Below are 15,842 nucleotides of genomic sequence, written 5' to 3' on the forward strand. Positions count from 1 at the left end.
ATATGATTGTTTGTTAAACCTAGGTCATATACTGTACATTGATTTTCAACTCTCTCTCTCTCTCTCTCTCTCTCCTTTATCCATTGCATATTTGATGGGAGTAAAGTTGTAGTATCCAATATTAATGTTTTTTTTTTTCGTTATTGCTAACATTTTCTCCTATTATTATTATCCCCTTGATGGCTGTTATCGCTCTCCCTTTCTCTGCTCGTTTCATTATTCATTTACAATTTAAATTTCTACACGTTTATGACAGAATGTATCTGATTGAATTTGCGCCCTGTCACGCCGGTTTTTGAATAGAAATTGAGATGAGAATCCTTTTAAGAGCTGCTGATATTGGATCACTGTGGACAGTTTCAGTTGTTTAAATCCCCATCTAATTTCGTGCGTCCATTTTGGGATATGCTAATGTTTCCACAAAGTTGTCGTGTTTGCAGTAATATAACAAAGTTTGAAGACGTCATGAATCTCCACCGAACATGTTTTTACTGCTAATTGGGTCATAAGTTCCCACCTACTCATAAGTGCTCTCCGTAGGCGGGTAGTGCCGCCAGTGCACCTCATGAGGTGCATTCTAGGGTCTATGCAAGGTCCCTTCGACCTCTAGCTGCAACCTCTATTATTCCTTTTACTGTACTTCCGTTCATATTCATTTTCTTCCATCTGACTCTCCACCCTCTCCTAACAATTGTTTCATAGTGCAGCTGCGAGTTTATCCTCCTGTTTCACCTTTGAGACCTTACTGTCGATTTCCCTTTCGGCGCTGAATGACCTCATAGGTCCCAGCGCTTGGCCTTTGGGCAACATCTATATTCTATTCTCTTCTACTCAGAGGTGCATTGCTGGTTTGTATGATCAAGCTTGACTCAGGATTAGTGAGGCTGACGATTGTGTCCGCCCCCTTTTCGTAGGGGGTCATAAGGAGTAACTCCAGTAATTGTTATTCATATATTGCCTCCATTTCCTCTTTGAAGGTCATTCTATACTCTATTTGAATATTGTGGCTGCTTCTCGTTGCATATTATATAAAGGATATACATTTTTTCATCTCCCGTTGGATGTACCCCTCCGGTATGCTGTGGCGAAATTGCTGTTTGGATCCTATCTAATTGTTTGTTGATCGATTTTCAGCGTATGCAGTGTGAGGCGCCTTGCACACACAGGTGAAGACATTCCATCATTTGTAGTACTCTTTGTATTTTTCATGAACATTCGGGTACCTTATTTACTGGGCTAAAGTTATGCAATGTTTTTCTCCTTCACAAGTTGGTGAATCCTATCTAATTCTTTATTGGTGGTTTTTCACCCTGTTCAATATGTGGTGCCCTGCTCACTTAGATGGAGACATATCGTTTGTAGAATTCACCTTGAATATTCGGGTACGTCCTGCAGTATGCCAAAGCTAGCAATGTCCCTCTCCTTCTTGCATAGACAAAAGTTTAAATTTCTTGTTCATTTATCACTGTGATGAATGGTATACCATCTGTCTGACATGCCTTACAGCATATTCTCTGAAATATTCAGGAGTCGAGTTTCTGATCTATAAGCCATGTATAAGAATTTTAGTTGATGGTACTGATCCATGTTTGCTATCTACATAAGAAATCCTGTAGTGCATTCTATCGTGATTCACTAACGGAAAATGTTCCTTAGTTCATGACTCCAGGACACTGTAATTCCAGATGGCTATGTGTTCACTTGAAAATCTTCACTTAACTTGGAGCAGTTCATCCAGATGTATTAAAGAAGTTTGTTCTCTTCATTTCCAGTTGAAAATTCTCATAAGGAGAAGGATGCCAGTATCAAAAGAGACATTGGGGCTAGAGTGGTAACAGACAACCTATATGCAAAGTGCCACTGGATGACTGGTGAGCCAAATGTTGCCTTGATTATGGAAGCTTCCCAGTGCAACAAGATATTCAACACAATGATCAGACATCAAGTGTTCCACAAACTGAAGAACTTGGAAACTTTTTAGAGGAAGAAAATCGGGATGTGATTACCCTTGAAACAAAGGAGAAAGCAGGACCTAATGAAGTGAAGCCTCTCTTCAAAGCTTATCAGATAAGCAGAGCCAAATCGCTTGACAATGGTACTCATAGAAATTAGTTTGTTTTTATGGTGTTATGTATCTCTTTTAGATTGAGTTATTCGTGGTGGTAGGTGTCTGTTTCCTGATATGAGCAGTTATGACTTGGTCCATCAACAGTTGGTCTCCTGTTTGTCAACTTTTCTTTCTTATTCAGAATTAATCCGTAGTCTCTTTTTCCTGCCGAGAGCAACCAGAAATCCTTTACTCCTCACGCCATTGGGCTGTGGAACAGTCTTCCTGACGATGTCGTGCAATTGGAATTTCTCAAGTTCAAGCGCAATGCATTACTACCCTTTTACAATCCTTGTACTTTTAATAATTACTTATATTTTTATCTATTTATTTATTAATTTGTAAATTAATTTGTTCTTTTTAATAAGTGATGCCCTTTTTGTATATCCTTGTATCTTCTGTTACTTCTTTTAAAGTAAGACCACATTCTCTGGAAGCTTGAATTTTAAGTCAGTGGCCCATATGGGCTTGTTCCATATGAGTAGGGTTCGTTTTTTGAATAATGATAATAAACACCAGCTGCCTTTCAGTAATGAGTGGTACGAGCACCAACCTGAGGGAGTGATAGAAAACAATCAGACAAAGATCCTCTCGGACTATGGTCTATTTGTGCAAATAGCACAAATAGACCAAAACCAAGAAGAAAGTATCACTCATTGATATCGCAATACCATGGGACACCGGAGTAGATGAGAAAAAAAGAGAAAACATTGATAAGTATCGAGACCAAAAATAAAACTAAGAAGGATATGGGATATGCCAGTGGAAATTGTACCCATAATCATAGGGACACTAGGCACAATACCAAGATCCTGGAAAAGCAACCTGGAAAAATGAGATGCTGAGGTAGCTCCAGGACTCATGCCGATGAGTGTGATCCTGGAAACAGTGCACATAGTAAGAAAAGTGATGGACTCCTAAGGAGGCAGGATGCAACCTGGAACCCCACACTATAAAAACCACCCAGTCGAATAGGATGACTGTGATAAAACAAAAATAACATAACATAAAACAGGCAACCCTCTACGCCCCGTCATCAGCCAGATTTCTGCTCTGACATAGCTAACTAAGAAGCTGAATCCTATCTTGACCACCTACATCCCGGCAGGATTCAGCCTGAAGTCGTCGAATAAATTCTTAGAGGCCCTTAGAACTGCCCCTTCCGAAGGTGTCATCGTTTCTATGGACGTGGAGCCCCTCTTCACAAATGTCCCTGTGGGTGAAGTGATCCAAATGATCCTGGATAGTGTATAGGGACCCCCTTGGAGTCTTGTACGTCAATTTCTTCGTGGGAACCATCGAGCATAGGGTCTTCAAAAGCAACCACCAACCGAAAATGTACGTTAGGTATATTGACACAGCTTTATCATGGTTAATTCCCGAGAATAAATCGAGAAACTGAGGCATAGCAGCCTCCATTTCACAGATGAACACAGCGAAGACCGCCGCCTTCCTTTCCTTGATGTCCTCATCGAAGGAAGGGATACTTAGTTCACCACCAAAGTCTTCACAAACCCAACGAACCTGGGCATGTGTCTCAATGGAGAGAGTGAGTGCCCCGAGAGGCACAAGAGCTCCACAATCAGTGTTTATGTTAGAAGAGACTTCTCCACCTGGAATGACACTCAGGACGAACTAGAGCGAGTTGCCCAGAGGGCTGGTACCAGCAGGAACCATGCCCCAATGCCCCTGAACAGGTCCAACTTTTTTGTAAAGGGCACTTCCACAGGATGTATTAGGAAGACGAGGAAGCCCTTAAGAAGATCATTAAAAAAAACGTCTGCCCTACCAATCTGATAAGACTATCCATCTGATTATTTACTATAAAAGTAGAAAAACGAGCAACCTGGTGATGAAGAATAATCTAGCACCCCTACGCAGCAAGACACCTCGAAGAAGACCAGTGTGGTGGTGTACCAGTACTCATGCCCCATCCAAGGATGCCTTGGCACCTACATCAGGATGACCACAATGCGCCTTTCAAGTAGAATTTCCTGCCACACCCAGGAGAGAGCAATATTCAACCATAATCCTCATAATCAGAGGATCTCCCGACAAGATATTGTACAAAATTTCTAAATCATCGATCAAGCTCCAGACCATCGCCGCCTGCACCTCCTGGAAGCCCTGCATATTGGTAAAGAGAAGCCCTTGCTTAGTACTACACAGGAATCCTTCCTCCTTCCAACGGCCGCCAGGCGACCAGCACCGAGCGCCATATAGGAGGCGCGGACCAATCATAATTTAGCAGCAGGTGAGCAGAATCAACAAGAATCGTCCCAAAACTATTCCGGGGCTCGCAGCAACGAGCAACCTCTGCATACGGCTAGAAGGCTTTGCCCAAGAAGAAATTCCCCCGGGCAGCCAATTTTATAAATCAACCACGGATCCTACCCCGCCCACCCCTACTATAATGATAATGATAATGATTAATTATAATAATATTACAAGCAGCAGACATGCCTATCTTTATTAGGGCAGTAGGAGAGTATCATTGTTCAAGTTTCTGTTTGAGAATCTCGTTTAAGAGTTTACCATCAGGAAAACCAGTACAGCAGATCACTGCTCATGGGATAGAAACTAAGATTGGACCTGAGAAGAACTACACTCAGTGCTCTGTGCTTTTTCCTGCGGAGACACTACCTGCAGTTGTGCTGTAAATGGGAACACAATTGCTTTGGTATTTTGACCTTTGCTTTTAAGACCTGGCAGAGGCAGTGCTAAAACTCTCCTCTAAAGGCCTGTCCACACGACCGGGCCTGATCGGCGTGCTCCAGGGATGACGGGCAAATTTTGGCGGACTTATCCGTGAATGTTGTCCACACGGGTGAGGCGATGGAGAGGTGGTGTGTACCCGACGATGCCAGTAGTGTGTTCAGTGAGGTACGATAAACATAGTGCCTACCGCAAAGAAGATGATAGTGTAGCATGATAATTGCTTTGTGTGTGATGAAAAAGAAGAGAATTTGGTGCAAAGAATGGCTCAGTAAAAGAAACTTATATTTTTAACGTACGTCTGCCAGGGTCGAAGCTCAAGCCATCGGGCACCACCATGGTGATTTTGCTACAAGACCCATCGGGCAATTTGACGATTTGCCCGCCAAGTGTGCCCATTAGAGGGGAAGTCCGCCGATCAAGCCCGATCGTGTGGACAGGCCTTTAAGCGCTCCTAAACACCTTTGTGAGATAGAAGTTACGTTTTCAGTTGAGAGGTGTTCTACTGCCCTATAGCAGAAACAGTGCATGCAGTCACTGAAAGTAATATGAAAGATACTATTTGCCCGTGAAAACAGTGCCCAGCTAATTCTACAAACTAAAACAACCCCAGAGTAGCAAATTAGTTTATCAGAGTAAACACTTATGCCATCCCAAAAATTTTCTTTTTTAACAAACCAGGGCTAGAATTAAAAAAAAATTGTCTTTATCAACTATAGGTCACGCAATTTCCTGAGGGCTCTCATATATTAGTTTTTGTAATGTAAAGAAAGTTCTAACATATAAATGTATATATATGCAAAGCTACTGGACTCGCTGTTGATGTTTAATAAAGTGTAATACAGATGGATAGTTAATATTTTCAAGTGATTTTGCAGCTGGAGTCCTTGCAAAGTATGAATTCCATAAAAATGTGATACTTATTTTATTTTAAGTTGGAAAGGAATGGATGGACACATGCTCTAGTGCTAACTTAGCTTCATCCAGACCTAAAAAGTCTGATTGGCTTTCTGGAAATATTCTTGCTGGTAACCAATAAAGATAATAGGAGTACTCGATGAAAGTTAAGGTCAATTCTTTTTACACCACATGCACATAGTTTTGCTATGCCTCCGCGGCAGTAGTAAATGAGCCCATTCTATCAGAGTAAAGCAAAATTTAGCTTTGGATTATCAACAAAATCGAGATACATAAGAGACATCGCGAAGTTTGCGATATACGTAGTCTCCAACAATAACCGGATCGTATTCTCATACAAATTCTTTTGCATTAAATTATCAGTAAGGAAATTGTCGAATGGGCATAAATACTGCACTGTCTAGTTCATGAACGCTGATAGGAGCGGATGAAGTGGCCCAAGTATTCCAAGGTTCAACGGTAAATTTACTTACCTGCTATCATTTGCCAGATGACATTAAGCACGGCAACATTAATAGACCAGGGTAAATCTACGGGACGGTTGACCTGTTTCCTGAAGTCCTCGACCAGGAGTCTCGCTTCTTCCTTGATGGCTTCTCCTAGGTAGGTTTTCCCCATCCCCAACTCCTTCAGGTGGTGGAGAGCAAATTTCCGGTTATTCATCCAGACTTGGCCGTTTGTGGTACCTATACCTTTAGAGTTTAGAGTAAGAAGGTTAGAAATTTGAAAAGACCATCTTAATTAGTGAAATAAATGCCTTAGTTTTCAGTTTGAGATACCTCTGAGGGAGAATGTTTAGTTTAAATTTAGTTCATTATCAAGATCGTATGTATTTGTATTAAAAAATCGGAACTAATCTTTGCAATGGAAATCAGTGAAAATATGTATCAAACTTATTTGTCAAGCTTACGTAAATCTCCCCAAAAGTAAAGTAGGCAGTTTTTAATACGCAAGGTTTCCGTCACTGCGTGATTTAAATGGTACAACATTTCGTCTCTCATATTTGACAGTGTATTAGTGCATATTGCATTATATACTAATAATGGAGCAATGACTCTTCCTGATTAATAGAAAAAACAGCGCTCTAATCCACATTTTCTGAAATTAAATTGTAACAGAGGAAAGAGGATGCTTACTAGAGCGGAAAGATACTAAACATTGCAATTTTCATAAACGTTCAAATAGGAGACGAAAACAAGAGATGAAATTCGGTTGCAAAGGGACGAAATTTAGCTTACAAACAATAACAAATCAAGAATGCAAAGCAGGTAGTTTTGGTTCGCACCTTGATAGAAATAATTGTTAAATTTTAGCACTGTATAGGCAAATATGAACATTTACCGTTGTATCTATTAGCTTGTTTAGTGTCCTCGATTTTAAGTACTATTTCCTTATTGAAATTTCTTATGAATCCAGATTTATATATATGTAGAAATAATTCTTTGGACGGTTAATAATTATAATGATTAGATTTGATGCGAAAATGTAAAAGAAAAAAGAATGATCAATCATAATTTGATGCGAGTATTATGACACTAAAAATATCTTGTGTAGTGGCTATCATTCCTTGGTATCAGAGGTAAATCCTTTTATATAAATATCTGAGGGACGAAAAAGTTCAGTGTTTTATCGAACATTAAAAACAAAAAACCTACTTCCTTGCATCAATTCGATAACAATTTTAAAGAAATAAGGGAAATGAATAAAAGAGTTGTATCGGGACAAATGAAAGTAATAAGGTTACTCTTTTACGTTCATCGAAGCACACATAGGAATAGAGTGACCTAAAAATCCAGGAAAAAAAAATCTTTTCACAGACAGAGAGAGCTGGGGTTACCTGCTTCAAAAAATTCGGTAAAAGCCTTGAAACTGTAGTAAGGTGGTCTGTCTTGTGTTTCCTGTTTTGCGAAGGCTGCTTTGATTAACCTGTAATCACAGATGAAGATGAAGAGTTGACTTCCCATGCGCCAGCTAAAGAAAAAGAAGAAGAAAAAATAGTTATTGGAAAGAGATTGTGGCAGAATGACACTCGTAAATTAACACTGACTAATTGATTTATTTTTACTATTATTATCATCATGTAAACTTAGGATATTATTTCACTGAGGAGAAAAAGGGGCATGTTTCATTTTCCAGCTCTGTAAATGTACAGTAAATAATTTACTTGTCTAAGGGACAATACGAAATTGCATAGGAACTGGTGTGTAATTAGGAACCCAAAAGGCCGTCCTCAATTCAGTGCAGATAACTTAATGCTCGTAATAGAATTTGCATAAAAATTAGACGACAGTATCAGAGACACTCACGAATTCTTTGTATAATAATAAAAGCTGAGTAGATCTTCTTTGTCCTCCCTCGAGTGACATAAGGGAGACATGATACAGACACCCACCCCCCTGCAAACTGGTATGACCGCCTTGGGAGGGGCTGGGTAGGTATGGGGTCTTTAAGGTAGGGGGAACAGCAGTGCTGGGTTCCAGCGCGTGTAGAATGTGCCAACAATCTCTTAGTTTATAATTCTCTATAACGAAATTATATTGAATTATATTTTGCTCAATATCATAATCTTCATGGGAATGCTTTGCCATCAGTGCACCTCACGCGGTGCGCTATAGGCGTTACTTAAGGTTCTTTGCAGCGTCTCTTCGGCCCCTCGCTGCAGCCCCTTTCATTCCTTTTACTGTATCTCCGTTCATGTCATCTTTCTTCCCTCTTACTTCTACATTTTCCTACCTATTGTTTGATGGTGCAACTGCTAGGTTGTCCTCCTGTTACACCTTTCAAACCTTTTCACTCAGTTCCCCTTTCAAGGCTGAATGAAGTTATAGGTCTCGGCGCTTTGCTTTTGGTCTTTATTTTATATACCAATTCTAAAACCGAAAGTAACTAGAAAAAAACGTACGGTTGAGTTTTTCAGAGTTACGTTAAAATGCATAACTGAAATTCTATCAAGGATCCAGCCGTATGAACTAAATAATTTGAAAGGTTTGTCTTTGGAAAATAATTCTCATGTGCCAAACGTAAAATTAGGTCATGTGATGTCACCATTTACAATTTCAGTAGATAATTTTTCTTCTCAAACTGTACTTACGAAATAATGTCTCCGTGCTTTTTCCACAGTTCCTTCACCTGGTCTCCCAGCGGTATGTCATGTGAGGGCATCACGCCGATCAGTGGTTTCCCCCACAACCCTGCAACAAGGGACCAGAAATATAACTGAAGAAGGTATGAGATAACAGTGGGTATGAATGAATGAATATTTTATATTTTAGGGTGCGAATGTCATTAAGCAGTATTATCAGTGTTTGCCTCAGAATTATCTTTATTTTTTTATTCATGAGAGAGAGAGAGAGAGAGAGAGAGAGAGAGAGAGAGAGAGAGAGAGAGAGAGAGAGAGCAGTATGCTTGGCTACTAATCATTTCAGAGTGAGAGGAAATCAGTGTGCTAGGCTACTAATAATTTCAGAGTGACTGGAAAGCAGTGCTTGGCTACTAATCGTTTCAGAGTGAATTGAAAGCTGTGTGATTGGCTACTAATCATTTTAGAGTGAGAGGAAAGACGTGCTTGGTTACTAATCATTTCAGAGTGAGAGGAAAGCAATGCTTAGCTACTAATCATCTCAGAGAGAGAAGCAGTGTGCTTGGCTGCTAATCGTTTCAGAGAGATTGGAAAGCAGTGCTTGGCTACTAACCATTTCAGTGTGAGAGAGAAGCAGTGTGCTTGGCTGCTAATCGTTTCAGAGAGATGGAAAGCAGTGCTTGGCTCTAATTCATTTCAGAGTGAGAGAGACGCAGTGTGCTTGGCTCGTTTCAGAGTGAGAGGAAAGCAATGCTTAGCTACTAATCATCTCAGAGAGAGAAGCAGTGTGCTTGGCTGCTAATCGTTTCAGAGAGATTGGAAAGCAGTGCTTGGCTACTAATCATTTCAGAGTGAGAGAGAAGCAGTGTGCTTGGCTGCCAATCGTTTCAGAGTGAGAGGAAAGCAGTGCTTGGCTTCTAATCATTTCAGGGTGAAAGGAAAGCAGTGTGCTTGGGTGCTAATCATTTCAGAGTATGTTGAGTCTCTGTAGATAATTACATGCTTTTGCATAATTTGCCCAGACCTTTCAATGCAGAGGACTGTATGTTCTAACTGTCAGTGGTTCCCAAACTTTGTTTTGTCATTTCCCCCTGCACCCAGTTCAACCATCCAGATTTCCCCCTTCATGTGTATGAGGGAAAGAGTAGTTAAAACACACTGTGACTATTTACTAATTTATTTGTCAAATGTACAAATATACTGATAAACATATAGTTACAGAGTAAAGTGGATAGAGAGCGGTTAGTAACAACTAACCGCATAGCCATAGAGAGCGGTTACTAACAAATAAAAGGACTTTTGTTTGCTCTTCTACTTTAGAATGAAATTAGTGAGAAGGGTGAGGCTGCTTCTCTCTCTCTCTCTCTCTCTCTCTCTCTCTCTCTCTCTCTCTCTCTGACATGAGAAAATCCATCTGGGATTTTTTTAGTTAGTAGGTAGTGTAATTATTTCCCCCCTGGTAGCTTCAAATTTCCCCCAGGGGGAAATTTCCCCCAGTTTGGGAACCACTGTGAATCTACATATGTAAGTGGGCCTCTTTATGCACTTGGCACTGTTCTGACTAGTATACTAAAGAAGTAGTGGTTTCAATGCCATTTGAAACCATTTTATTAAACATCCCTTCGTCATCGTGATGAAACATCTGATCACAGCTTTTTTAAGTGCATTAAAATAAAAGAAAAATTTACAGAGCAATTCAAGGTCTTAGCAGTTATATTAAAGCAAGTTGATTAATACAAAGTAGCTCTTTTCACCGTACCATCATTCTCGTTTTCTGATCATTAAGACAGTATCATTGAAATGGCAAGCACCGATTTAAGGAAGGTAAATAAAATCAAATGTCTTTAGATGTAAAGGAAGAATGAAAAGTACCAACACGTAGAGAGTCCTCTTGCAGCATTTGTATCTTGAATTCACCGAGTCGGCGTATACGCGCCATAACGAATAAACTGAGCGAGACCTTGGCATCTACCAGGATATGTTGTTATTAATCTTGGTGTCTGCAAGGTTACTGGTGGATATTTTGGTTAGGGGCCAATGCCGTCCGTGCACCGCATCACTTAGGGTTCTTTTTAGCGTCTCTTTGCTCCATATGTCCATATCTGCAACCCCTTGCGTTCCTTTTACTGTATCTCCTTTCGTATTCTTTTTCTTCCATCTTACTCTCCACCCTCTCCTGACAATTGAGTCATGGCGCAACTGCGACTTTCACCTCCGGTTACACCTTTAAAATCTTCTTTACTTCCGATTTCCGTTTCAGAGCTGAATGACCTCATAGGTCTCAGCTCTTGGCATTTGGCCTAAATTCTCTAAGTTCTTGCTGGCGTCGCAACGACGAGGTTATTGACGCCGTTCTTCTAAGAAATAATACGTAAGGTGCCATTTTGTTGTTATTCGTTTTGAACTGGTGTTGTAGGGAATTTAGTCAGACGATATAGATTTGAGGTTGCAATAATGATTAATGGTAGTTTTAGAAAGACGTCTATATATATATATATATATATATATATATATATATATATATATATAATATATATATATATATATATATATATATATATATATATAATATATATATATATATGACTTTCGTGTGCGCTAACAACACCATACTTTTTTTTTACGAGATAGGAGGATGACTGGGAAGTGCTTTTAAAGAGAATTACAAACTCACATTTGTACCTATAACCTGTAGCAGCTGATTTCAAAATAAAATAGATACTTAGTGCGATTGGCTGTTCTCGTGTAATACGATTTGACGGAAATTCCAACTCCTTCATTTTTTTTATTTTGTTTATTTACTGGACATTACTCATTTCCAGCATTATAGTTTTTTGTTGTTGGATCAAACTGTCTCTAGTTCGCGCGAACAGCATACACGAGCCATTTGTGTTTGAGAATAATTATTTTTGGATCATATTACTACAAAATCTTATGAAAACAGAAGAATAAATGCTGGGGGAGGGGGGGTGGGGCCGGGGGCTGCACCAACATCTCGGTTTTGCTTAAAATGAAACACCCCGCGAGCCTGAAGATCTAAAAAATCGTCAGTCAACCCCCCCCCCCCTCTCTCTCTCTCTCTCTCTCTCTCTCTCCTCTCTCTCTCTCTCTCTGAGAATGTGCATTGCTTGAAATTTGCGTATGGTAATTCAGTCTAGTTGATATGCGTTTCATAACAGAAGCTTCCGTGATGATTTAGATCGCCAGGATACCAAGAGTTTTGCATAGCGCCTCAGTGGCGTGGTTGGTATGGTGTTTGCGTTCCACCTCGGTGGTCGCGGGTTCGATTCTCGGCCATTCCATTGAGGAGTGAGAGATGTGTATTTCGGTGATAGAAGTTCACTCTCGACGTGGTTCGGAAGTCACGTAAAGCCGTTGGTCCCGTTGCTGAATAACCACTGATTCCATGCAACGTAAAAACACCATTCAAACAAACCAAGAGTTGCATAAAACGTTCTCATAAATACATTTATATTTTATAAAAAAATAAAAAATAAAAATAAAAACATTAACAGAAGCGTAGGTCATGTAGGCTGAGTCAGAAACAGTAAGGGTTATTGATCTAAAACATATTCAATCATACTCAAGTGGTAAAAGAGTTAACCACCATAGTACCTGAGGTTATTTTATCTCGACAAATTGCACACAACGCCCGACCATGCGGGTCGGGAATTATTTCGTAAACCGACCTTCCTAACAGGCTACGTAACTCGTTCATTGAAAAAAAAATGGCGGACGATACTTCATACTTCAGAAAGCGTTCATCCAGCGGTTCTTTCTCACGCTTGAATTATGATCAAATGGATGACGTGATGTTGAAAGAGAAAAACAAAGTTCCGCAAGGAAAAAGGCTTTACAGATTGCTCGTTTATTAGGCAAGACGTGGAAGGCTTGAACAAACACTAAACAGAAAATGAAGAAATATTTACGTGCATTATACGTAAATCATGATAACCTGACACCTTGTTTACGTGTCCCAAATTTTGGATTATATTACTATTATCTTAGGTAACAAGAGGATTATTCTTTTATATCAGGCTATATTTTGGCTGTCTTTCAATTATTTTGCATCATACGCACGAAAACATTCGTCATTTTTTTTCCTCGAGTAATAGCAAAAATTTCTTAAATTATATTACAGAATTTTAGTGACGCATTTTGTAGAAATTGAACACTTGCCAGGTGATTGTTGTTGAAAGTCATTCATGGGAATTGGGAATTCGGACGTTAGAAGTAAATGGCATCACTGTTGAACGGCGCGTCACAGAAATGCCAGGAATTGTGAGAATAGCAAGGGCTAGCAGATGTGAGCTCCTCCGTAGTAACACTTACTAGTCCCATTTATGACTGACGCACAAACTCTCACACTGGAGATGATTTTCAAGGGTATCCATACTCGAAGAAGCAATGGCTGCAATTGCATTTTTTCTGTATATGACCACTCGCTTTTCCGAAATGACCCCATTCGACATTTATAGCTATAGTTAGAGAGAGAACGAAACGAACGCAGTAAAAGTGACATAGAAACATTGGCTTGCTGCGTAGCGAGTTCTTACCAGGAGGAATGCCAGACGGCTTCTTGCTGGAAGCAATCAGGGCGAAGAGCACCAGAACGGCTAACGATAAGGCGATCTCGGTCCACATTATTGCACCTGTTGAGTCCTTCTTCAGAGGTTAATTGCCGTCCAGTCGTTGGGCGAGGTATCTGGAGAGAGCGGTGAAAAAGATGCCCGGTAGAGTGATTTCATGGCTACGAAAATGGCTGTTTAGTGCCAGCAGTGGCGGATTTAGGGGGTGGAGGCACCTGTTCACGTGGTCCCCCCCATGGATATGAATAATAGAACATTGTTCTTTTTTCAATAAAAAATTACTAGTAACAAACATTTGCTTAGTTGATGATAATTTAACAACAAAAACAAAAACAATATCCACTACTAATGTGTGTATACATACTGTGTGCGCATACATATATGAATATCAACAAGTTACATATTTATGTCTATATACTATATATATGTATGTATATATAAGTGATCCTAAGTGCACCCCCCCTCCCCCCACATGAAAGCTTTGTAGATCCGCCACTGAGTGCCAGTAACCCCATGTTCCTTGTGTTCTTGGACTCAGATAGTAACATGATTGTCTGTTTTCTTGTGTGCTATATTTTCGTATGGCATTATACCAGTTTGTGTGTAGTTTTGTTTGCTGTATTTTTTATGACTGTCAGTATTGTGGCACTATTATCGTTTGTCATGCTTTGTTTCATTTTTCACCGATAATTAGCAGTGTATAAAAAGGGGACTTTAATTACGGAGAGCAGTTCACATATTGTCACAAGAAACGGGTATACAAAGAACCTTATAATAAATAAAATATGCTTACCGCTATGCGTAGCGCGAGGGCCTTTGAGACGGCAACTGACCCCGCAGCCTACCACGCCTGAACTGCATCAGGGTTGATAAACAAACTGTCTTGCCTTGGGTACGTTCTAAAGCGCTACGTCATTCGGGGCTATCAGCAAGTTAAATGTTGTTGTTGTTGTTGTTGGTGTTGTAGTTATCTCAGGTTATTTTTAGGACTGTAACAGTGGCATGAATAAAATAGTAATGTCTTTTGCTTTAATTCAGTTACAAGTTACAGATGCATCAAAAACCCCCAGTGCTGGCATTTAATATATATTTACATAATTAACAATATTATTTCCATCGCCATTATTTTTTTTTTTACGTATTTACATGTTTAGCGACCTTTTTCAGAGGCAGAGCTGTCAGCGTGCGGAATTGCTAGATTTCATTCCTTAGCTTGCTAACGAATTGATATCGAATTCATTCCTTAGCTTGCTAACGAATTGATATAGAATTAATTCCTTAGCTTGCTAACGAATTCATATCGAATTAATTCCTTAGCTTGCTAACGATTGATATAGAATTCATTTCTTAGCTTGCTAACGAATTTATATAGAATTTATTCCTTAGCTTGCTAACGATTGATATAGAATTCATTCCTTAGCTTGCTAACGAATTGATATAGAATTCATTCCTGAGCTTTCTAACGATTGATATAGAATTCATTCCGTAGCTTGCTAACGAATTGATATAGAATTCATTCCTTAGCTTTCTAACGATTGATATAGAATTCATTCCTTAGCTTGCTAACAAATTGATATCGATTTCATCCTTAGCTGGCTACGATTGATATCAGAATTTATTTCCTTTGCTTGCTAAACGACATTGATTGATAGAATTCATATTCTTAGCTTGCTAAACGAATTGATATCGAATTCATTCCTTACTTTGCTAATGATTGATATAGAATTTCTTTCTTAAGCTTGCTAAACGAAATTGATATAGAATTCATTCATTAGCCTTGCTAACGAGGTGATATAGAATTATTCCTTAGCTTGCTAACGAATTGATATAGATTTCAAGTTATTAGCCTTTGCTAACGATTGATATAGAATTATTTCCTTAGCTTGCTAACGAATTGATATAGAATTCATTCCTTCGCTTGCTAACGATTGATATAGAAATTCACGAAGCTAACTGACAGTGCCTCCACAGCTTATCACGTGCCTCTGTCCCAATCTCTCTTTATCAGCTGATATTTAGCACATTTTGGTTGAACAGTCTTTTCAATGTGGATTGTGAAAACGCGTATAGTTTGTTATTTTAAGTTACTTTGGATTTCTGTCACGTGGTGATATTAACATTTCAGGAAACGTGTAACGAACTTTAACCAGGCGCATTTGGAATATAATGCATATGTAACTACCGACGTGAAGTTGTTATTGTGTTCGGCGGGCGTCTGTTTAGTGTTCCCGAGTCAAGTGCTTCGTCATGGTGACGTTGGGCTACTTCTCAAGGACAGGGCAGCCTTGAATTGGTAAGTGTTATCTTGATTTTTGGGTAACTTATTATTATTATTATTATTATTATTATTATTATTATGTGATAATAGTGATGGAGTAGTTTAAAATCTGCATGCATACGTACATAATTACTTTAAATACTTTAGATATAATAC

At 39.3% G+C, this 15,842-nt stretch overlaps 1 protein-coding gene across 1 annotated transcript in view; it reads right to left on the reverse strand.

Moving 5' to 3' along the window:
- Window positions 1-14,324, reverse strand: part of LOC135219407 (cytochrome P450 2L1-like) — a 39,821-nt gene extending 25,497 nt beyond the window's left edge. Inside the window, exons 1-5 of the mRNA XM_064256159.1 lie at window positions 14,202-14,324; window positions 13,376-13,524; window positions 8,832-8,931; window positions 7,578-7,711; window positions 6,214-6,432 (exon numbers count right to left, since the gene is read on the reverse strand). Coding sequence (XP_064112229.1) covers window positions 6,214-6,432; window positions 7,578-7,711; window positions 8,832-8,931; window positions 13,376-13,463 — 541 coding nt within the window. The 5' untranslated portion in view covers window positions 13,464-13,524; window positions 14,202-14,324. The remainder of the gene's footprint in view (window positions 1-6,213; window positions 6,433-7,577; window positions 7,712-8,831; window positions 8,932-13,375; window positions 13,525-14,201) is intronic.
- Between the last annotated feature and the right edge of the window lie 1,518 nt (window positions 14,325-15,842).

Source organism: Macrobrachium nipponense, chromosome 1 (assembly GCF_015104395.2).
Source record: "Macrobrachium nipponense isolate FS-2020 chromosome 1, ASM1510439v2, whole genome shotgun sequence".
Lineage (NCBI taxonomy): Eukaryota > Metazoa > Arthropoda > Malacostraca > Decapoda > Palaemonidae > Macrobrachium > Macrobrachium nipponense.